General features: G+C 35.2%; 1 protein-coding gene across 1 annotated transcript in view; it reads left to right on the top strand.

The window, feature by feature from the left end:
- The window catches only part of LOC106884340 (receptor-type tyrosine-protein phosphatase R-like), a 169,543-nt gene that overhangs the window by 144,593 nt on the left and 15,317 nt on the right, over positions 1-9,633 (top strand). The window contains exons 8-9 of the mRNA XM_014935681.2: positions 1,831-1,930; positions 4,825-4,903. Coding sequence (XP_014791167.2) covers positions 1,831-1,930; positions 4,825-4,903 — 179 coding nt within the window. The remainder of the gene's footprint in view (positions 1-1,830; positions 1,931-4,824; positions 4,904-9,633) is intronic.

Below are 9,633 nucleotides of genomic sequence, written 5' to 3'. Positions count from 1 at the left end.
ATATATATAGAGAGAGAGAGAGAGAGAGAGAGAGAGAGAGAAAGAGAGAGAGAGAGACAGACAGATAGCTGTGAAATGCAGTGAGAAGTTGTCCTTCATTTTTTTTTTTTTACATGTACAATGAAATGGATTATGATTCAAAGAAATGTTTCCAATTGTGTGATTTTCAGTGTGAAATTAATGGACCCAATTCAAAAAGTGTTCCTATTCGAAAAGTGTGTGTGCATAAGAATCTGTATAAAAGTTTATATTTTTCATGGAAAAGTGTTGAGCTACAAATGGTGATATCTCTGGCATTCTGTGTCAATAAATAATCTCTTAGCTCTGTACTTTTGAAGATGATTGGAAAGAAAAATGTCTTACTTGAAAAACAGGCAAGGTTTAGTATCAGGAAGGACATTTAGCTTTAACCCTTTAGCATTCAGATTACTCTGTCAAATGTAATCCTTATTCATTCACAATCATCATCATTATCATTCAACGTTCGGTCATGTAAGGTCATGAGTTCAATCCCCAGCTGTGCATTGTCTCTCCTTGAGCAAGACACTTTATTTCACATTGCTCCAGTCTACTCAGCTGGCAAAAATGAGTTGTACCAGTAATTCAAAGGGCCAGCCTTGTCACATTCTGTGTCATGCTGAATCTCTCTGAGGATATATGTTAAGGGTATGTGTGTCTGTGGAGTGCTCAGCCACTTGCATGTGAATTTCACAAGCAGGCTGTTCTATTGATCAGGTCAACTGGAACCCTTCTCATCATTACTAATCGAGTGCTAGTTATTACTGCTTGACCAGGGTTGAGTTCAGGTTCAGCAACATCAATAATCATATTTAAAATGGCTTACAACTTCCATTACATTTAGATTTGGTGTTGGTTAGCCCCATGTCAACCCTGATTCTACCTGCTTATGATGAAAGGTAGTGCAGCCATAATTACTCTTTGATATGAGAATATCTTTGTGATGTCAGATGATACAATAATGTTGACCATCAATAGCTTCTATGTAGCTCTACATCGGTGATTCTCAACCAGGGTCCATTTGATCCCTGGGGTTCCATATGAGATTTCATTGTTAAAATTTATGTGCAATAAACTGGTTATATTTCTACAATACATGAAATAATATAAACATTTTTTAATATAATTCCTAATAATGTTTAACTATAAAAATTCAATAATAGGATTTTTTTAAACATTTAATAGCTCTAAGGGTTCACCCATGGAATCAAGGGGATCTATAAGCAAAAAATGGTTGAGTACCACAGCTCTACATCAAACATTAATAGCTTCTATGTTGGTGTATATCAAACATTAGTACTTTCTTTTTAGCTCTACATCAAACATTAATACCATCTGTGCTACTCTACATTGAATGCCATCTTCTACATTAAACACTAATATCTTTTCAATAACTCTATATCAAGCACTAATAACCTTTAAGTAACTCTATAAAAAACCCTAATACCTTCTTTGTAACTCTCCATCAAACACTAATATCTTCTTAATAGCAAGCCAATGAGGGAGTTATTATATCATCATACAACCTGCTGGAAACAGCAGCCAAATCTCTCAAATTGGAAAGGGAATGTTACATTGGATAATGTTATCCTGGAATATTCAATATTCTAGAGATGGATGTAGTATGATCATTGCTGAAATAGTTTTAAACCTAGATCTGCTCAGTCAGAGCTAACTCGAGGCTAAAACAATGGCAATAAATAGTTCTCAATTTAAAGGTTCCTGAGTGTGTGTTGAAGAAACTAGAAGACAGAAAAAGACTATTTTCTAACTTTTCTTCATTTTTTTCTCCATTTTTCTCAATTGTTACAGCTCTGGTCTTGAGTTTCTGATGTCTGCTGGTAACCGGCTGAGTCGCAAAGATCTTCGTAATGCAGTCAAGAATGTTGCAAGTGTGTATGAAGAATTTTGGGTAAGTTCACATCCTCACATCATTATAAAAATTCTTTGAAAGGTGAAAACAAAAAAAAGTCTTCGTACCTTTTCACTGCCTTACTTTAGAGATTTTATGTAGAACTCACCAGAATTCTAAAATATAGTTAATTACTATTGAATACTTTGCAAATTTGTTTTTTTCTATCTGTCTGTCTGTCTATCTCTAAATATATATGCATGTCTGTGTATATGTGTGTGTGTGTGAATGTATATATACATATATATGTGTGTGTATGTGTATATATATATATATATATATATATATATATATATATATATATATATACTTATTTATTTTGGGCCATTTTATGTGCATTTTAGGTATTGATTATTTTTCACTCTCTGACAAGTTGTTTCATGTATCTGTGTCCAATACCAAAAACTGTTTTTGAGAGAACAATAACACTTAGCTATAATACTTATTGAACAGTTATGTCTATTTTTAACTATACGTACATATATGTGTTTGCCTCTATGTGTGTGTGTGTGCATGTGTGTGTTTCAGCACCAAAAAATTGCACAAGCAGGGAGAAAAGAGAGTAGTTAGTATAGTATACAGAGATTTATTATATTTATTGGAAGCAAAAACAAAAAAAATCACTAACCATTTAAGTTACCAGTCTTCAGACATTTGATCATCCAGAGATCAGAAAAGGGAAAACTCGGAGCAATGGTCTGTGAACTTTTCAACTTCCAATAAATAGATGTTTCCTGGTGTGCTAGGAGGTGGCATAGTTGTGTAGTAAAGAAGCTCAGTTTGTAATGACATGGTCTTAGGTTCAGTCCCACTGCACAGCACTTATTGTCTCAGACTGATCAATACGTTGTGAGTGAAATTGATAGACAGAGATGCAGGCAAGGCCAATGTATCTGTCATACCGGCCATGATGAAATACTACAAGGTATAGAAAATACGTATTCGCCTTTATATATTTAATCCTTTATATTGAACACTCAATATTTCATATATTCAATAAGACATATTCCATATATTCAATAAGACATTCAATACTTCATTTCATTGTACCATCCATCTTTTTTTATATTATATATTATATATTCCATATTCTATATCCCACATTAATTTTACAAGAATATAAATAAAACATAAAAAACAGAGTTGGAACTCTTTTAAATAAAATAATATATTCCTCTATACACGATCATACAAAACCCTTTTTTTGTATTTATATTTACTCACATATATATATATATGTATATATATATATATATAAATAAATTAAAACAGTAGGGTAAAAAATTGGATATTAATTAATATCAATTTAATACCAGGGAACAAGCACATTAAAAGAATCAAGGAGATTCAGAAAAAATATCTGAGATCTCAAAGGATTATTGTATATGTATATATAAAAAGGAGACCACTAGGTGGACTGTTAATGTGCTAGAAGAAGATCACATGTAATGTGTCTACTAAGACCGAATTGTTCTCACGCTAAATTTCTTTTGAGAACATTTCGGTCTTAGTAGACACATTACATGTGATCTTCTTCTAGCACATTAACAGTCCACCTAGTGGTCTCCTTTATATATGTACAGAAGACAAAGACAGGTGATGGAATAACAAGCAGGTGTATTAGTATGATGCTCAGGAAGAATGGAAATGTCTTTGACATTTCGAGCCTATGCTCTTTGACAGAAAGGGATGAGAGGAAAAAGAATGGAGAGAGAGAGAGTAAAAAAAATACATACATACATACACTAAATGGAGACGAGTACCAACATTTCCATGTGCCATGCTTGAACAAATGTGTAGATCTTTTCATATGAAACCGTTTGTAGTCTTGTTGACCTACAAATAAAGTGTGCATATGCTTGTGTGTATGTATAATACGCACACACACACACACACATTTCCGGCCTTTCACCATCTTGAACTATTAATCCCTACACATTTTTGTTTCTTTCCAATTGTTTTCCTCTCAATCCTTTCTGGTGATGAGTGTAGGCTCAAAACATCAAATACTTTTCCATTCTTCCAGAGCGTTAAACTAATACACCTGCTTGTTGTTCCCTCACCTGCCTTCATCTTTTGTTTTCTATAAATTTGAACTATCTATATATATATATACATACACACATATATATATATACATATATATATATGTATGTTTGCCAGAGCAGCTGTCTGTCTTCCGTGCCGGTGGCACGTAAATAGCACCATTTGAGTGTGATCGTTACCAGCGTCGCCTTCCTGGCATTTATGCCGGTGCCACGTGAAAAGACATTCGAGCGAGGTCGTTGCCAGTGCCGCTGGACTGGCTCCTGTGCAGGTGGCACGTAAAATACACCATTTTGAGCATGGTCATGTCAGTACCACCTGACTGGCCTTCGTGCCGGTGGCACGTAAAAGCACCCACTACACTCTTGGAGTTGTTGGCGTTAGGAAGGGCATCCATCTGTAGAAACTCTGCCAGATCAGATTGGAGCCTGGTGCAGCCATCTGGTTCACCAGTCCTCAGTCAAATCGTCCAACCCATGCTATCATGGAAAGCAGATGTTAAACGATGACGATGACGATGATGATGATGATATATATATATATATATAGCATGCATACATACAGAGGGAAAGCAAATAAACAGAATTAGGCTTAAAGTGTGTATTTATATAGAAAACAAAATAGATTAGAAAATCATCATAGAAGTTGTAGATAGTTGCTGTTCCTCGATGACCAAATTAGCAATGGAGGAATTGCTTTGAGATTGTAGTTTCTAGAACAAGAGCCAACTCAGCAAAGTTCAGAGAGCTATTACCATTGTTGTTCACTCCATTCTTCTTGTTTCTAATGGTATGTGTGTGTTTGTATATTTTCTTGTGCAACTACCTCATCTCTCTGCTTTCTTTCAGGATATCCCTACCAACCACCCTGAAAAAGTCTATGTAGCAGGGTCAGGAACCAAAAATCGCTATAAAACTATGATACCAAGTAAGTGACTTCTTTTCTTATTCTACTCACTCTACTAGCAATCTGAGTCCAATCCCTGGCCTTTTCTGTTATGATATGTGGCTAGACTACATCTCAGAAACCTCATAGGGCCTTTTAACCTTTTAGCATTTAATCCAGCCAAATATTCTACCTGTTTTATGTTAAAACTGACTAGATCCAACTGCTCTCACCTACCCTGCAATGTCATTCTAAAAATATACAAACACAAGAGTGGCTTGCTTACCAACCACATGGTTCTGGGTTCAGTCACACTGCATGGCACCTTGGGCAAGTGTCTTCTACTATTAGCCTTGGGCCGACCAAAGCCTTGTGAGTGGGTTTGGTAGATGGAAACTGAAAGAAGCCCATCGTATATATATATATATATATATATATATATATATATATATATATATGTCTGTATATGTTTGTGTGTCTGTACTGATCCCCCTCCCTATCACTTGACAACCGATGTTGGTGTGTTTACATCCCCATAACTTAGTGGTTCGGCAAGAGAGACCGATAGAATAAGTACTAGGATTACGAAGAATAAGTCTTGGGGTCGATTTGTTCAACTAAAGACGGTGCTCCAGCATGGCTGCAGTCAAAAGACTGAAACAAATAAAAGAATAAAATAAGCACTATTGAAATCTCAAAGCTATGAGATAAGACATGATAATACCTGATTAATTCAAAACAATGTGAATAAATAAGCATTACACATGACAAAGAAATCTGAACGCTAAAGGGTTAAGAACTAAGTACTAAGCTATATTCTGTAGTCTGAAGTGAGTAGGAGACTAATGATTTGATTGACTGGTTCCCTTCTTTGAGTGATAGGTTTAACACTAACACCACTGCTCCCTGATTCTCAGATTTTTTTTGTAAAGGTCACTTTATTGTGACCTCCACATGCAGGCCATACTCTTTCCTTTGGGTGATAATTTCTACCACTCCACCCAATTTAAGATAATAACCTAGTCCTTGGGTATCATTACTTTTAGTGGTAGAACTAACTCACCGTCTTGTTTAACACCATCACCTGGTTTTTTGGTGATGTTAGTTGAGCTGGTTGGTGAATTAACAGGTAGATACACACAGATGGATTGGTTGATATATAGATGGACTGGTTTTTGTATAGATAGATATATATATCTGCTTATATGTACAAGGTGCATTCCAGGAGTTTTGAGACTTTTCAGGACAGACATTTATTAATTTCAAAGAAATACAAAACTCTAAAATTCCTCAGAGTAGAATCTTCTGACTTCAATAAACTTGCAGTAGTGCTTCAGCTACTTCATAAAAGCCCCAGGGAAGACCTTCAAAGTGAATATGTCTAGGACCATTCTCACAGCCTCTTTCATTTTCAAAACAACTGCCCCTGAGCTTCTCCTTCAGCTTAAGGAACAACCAAAAGTCACAGGGAGCAAGGTTTGGACTGTAAGAAGGATAAGAGCCAGTTTTGATGCCCATCTCTGTGAAGTAGTTGGTTAGCAGGATGCCCATCACTGAGCACCCTGGGAACAAACTCGGCACAAATTTTGCACATGTTCAAATCTTGATGAACAATTCTGTGTACAGGTGTCACACCAACCCCAAACTGTATGCTTATTGTCTTTATAGGCACATGACAGTCTTCAACCAGAAAATTGTGAATTTTCTCAACCACCCTCCTATGTTCTGACATCCTTCATCCTCCCACACCTCTCATCATCTCCTCTCTACCATCCTTGAACCGCTTGTGCCAGTGAAAAAGTTAATCCATGACCAGTCTGGAGCATTTCATAAGTTTCTGTAGCATTTTTGTCCAGTTTAATGTAAAACTTTATTGCACAGTCTGCTTCCAGATTGTCTCCATGTCCTGACTGCATTCTGCAAACTAGTTCAAAGTGCTGTTACAATCATTTCCTTCAATCTAGAATAAATAAAAAAGGTTGGCAGATCAGCTTATTAGATGTATAGTAATAAAATAAAATAAATGCACCCTTTTAAAGCCTAGCCAGGCTCATGGGCCCGGTTTCCCGGTTTCAATGGCATATGTATTCCCCAACTGGATGGGATGCCAGTCCATCGCAGCGTTACTCATTTTTGCCAGCTGAGTGGACTGGAGTAACGTGAAATGAAGTGTTTTGCTCAAGAACACAACACGTCACCCAGTCCAGGAATCGAAACCACAATCTTGTGATCATGATGCTGACACCCTGACCACTAAGCCACGCGCATCCACTTATTAGATGTATAGTAATTATATATTAAAATTAAAAATGACAATCATCTCAGGTAGTTATAATTGCCTCTCCTGAAAAAAAGTCTCAAAACTTCTGGAATATACATCATACTTATTCCGATATACATACATATCATTGCTATTATGCAAAAGTGTTGTAAATCCAAAGTATTGCTTTTGCAGGAAACAAAAAGATAGTTTCCCCATTCCGTAGCAAAACTATTGTACTACACTTTGACAATTTTTGATATCTTAGCATCTGAAGCAACAGAGGATACAATAGTTTGATCAAAAGAACGGACTATTGCAAGCAAAAATAAATATTAAGAAAAAACACATTTGGCCAAATTTGGTCATATGACAGTTTAACATAATAGCAACGATATATATGTAATGTTGTTTAATGACAACCATGCTAAAAGTGGCTTTTGCAGAATTCCAACATGCAAAGCCTTCCAAGAAAGGAAAAAGATATATCGTTTTGGGATTTGGTTTGCAAGATTTTTTATGTGATTTCGTGTGTTGAAGCATATTCTGTTGTGTCTGGGGAGTCATTTTCTTATTGTGCTTTGAAATTTAACACACTCACCGGTAAAATTTCCACTTATTTCTTATTTTTATTTTCCTAAAATTTTCGTTGCATCTTGCAACCTTTTCAATAGTCTTGAAATACTTAAACCCATAATGTGTCTATTTAATGAGTGCAGGGCATCAATTTTACACAAAACTTGGAGTCATGCCCATCACCTCTTAATATGATCATTAAACTCTACTATACACCCTCAGTATATTATATAGTGTACTTAATTTTAAGAACCACAATTTATCACGTGTATGTGTGTGTGTGTGTAGATATCTATATATGTAGATATCTATGATGTGTACAGTATTATATATCCATTACGGCCGATCTTACCAATCGGTTTTGCACTAGGGGTTCAATGAAGTGTTAGGTAACAGTTGATTATGTAAGCCTGCACCCTTCAGAAGTAGCCGTTATGGAATGAAATATGAAATATGTAGTGATAGATAGACAGACAGACAGGTATAGAGGACAAATAGATAGGTTAGTTAACAAGTAGCTAGATGTGTTAGTACAGTATAGGGTGTGTGTGTGTATTGGTAGATGTGTGGATGGATAGGTTACCATGTTGGTTGTTTGAGGTAAGTAGGAAGATGCATAAGTGCATGTATTTTCAGTGTATGGTTCAAAAACAGATTCAGGCATATAAATACTTGGTTAATGAATACTGACAGGGAACAATGATGGGAGATAAAGAGAAACAGAAAGATCAAGTTGAAAGGGAAAGAGAAATAGATGAATAAAAATGAAAGACAAATATTGATATAAGGATAAAGATTGAAAGAAAAAGATGAAAAGATTGAACTTATAACAGTTACACAGAAATACTGTGAAGTATGTAGAGTTTGATAATAATTAAATAAAAAGATTTTCACATCCTATATATCTCAGAAAAGATATATAACTGAAAAACAGAGTAGATAACATGACTGTATACTGAAATATAACTTAAAATAATGGGAAATATGGAGTAAAATGTTGATGCAAGTAAGAAATATGAAACCAATTTTTTAAAATATAGTTTTTCAAAACAAATGATTTTAACTCCTGGATTTATAAAAAAAACCCATTCTTTAAAACATTTCTCAATAACTATCTAGACACACAGACAGACAAATATATGTATGAAGTTCTCTGATGTGAATTATCATACATTCCCTTTGCCGATATAATAGTGGTCATGTTATAAAACTATGAATAAACCCATTTACAAAATTCCCTGCATTAAACTGAGTTTTTTCATAATTGTGAATGAACAGGTTTACCAATGCCTGTATGTTGTATATTCTGAAAATGTATCTTACCTAAATAAAAAGCAATTCATATTAAAGGCTTTGATGAAGCTATAGGATATAATCCTGGTACTCAGCTTAGAGTGCACTGCATCATATAGCTGAAACAACTGTAAGCTAATGAAGTTCATTACATAATATATTTTTTTTTCTGGTGTCATCTCTTTGATTTCTATTACCATTCTGTACTCATATAACATTATGTTCTGAACCATACATTCACCATAAAGGCTAAGATATAGAATGGACAATACAGGACAGACAAGGGGAGTGGGGGTCAAGAAAACGAATGTATATGTAATGAATGGGGAAAAAAATAGAGTTATGGATACAGGGGCCCCACCAACCACACATCACCACTGAACTATACATAATTTGAGTTCTATACCAGGTTATAAGTCTCACTATGCCAAAGCAAATATATATATATATATATATATATATATATAGGCGCAGGAGTGGCTGTGTGGTAAGTAGCTTGCTTACCAACCACATGGTTCTGGGTTCAGTCCCACTGTGTGGCACCTTGGGCAAGTGTCTTCTACTATAGTCTCGGGCTGACCAAAGCCTTGTGAGTGGATTTGGTAGACGGAAACTGAAAGAAGCTTGTCGTATATATGTATAT

The sequence above is a fragment of the Octopus bimaculoides genome, chromosome 25 (assembly GCF_001194135.2).
Source record: "Octopus bimaculoides isolate UCB-OBI-ISO-001 chromosome 25, ASM119413v2, whole genome shotgun sequence".
Taxonomy (NCBI): domain Eukaryota; kingdom Metazoa; phylum Mollusca; class Cephalopoda; order Octopoda; family Octopodidae; genus Octopus; species Octopus bimaculoides.
The sequence above is the reverse complement of the archived record's forward strand: the minus strand, read 5'-3'. Positions and strand labels throughout refer to the sequence as shown.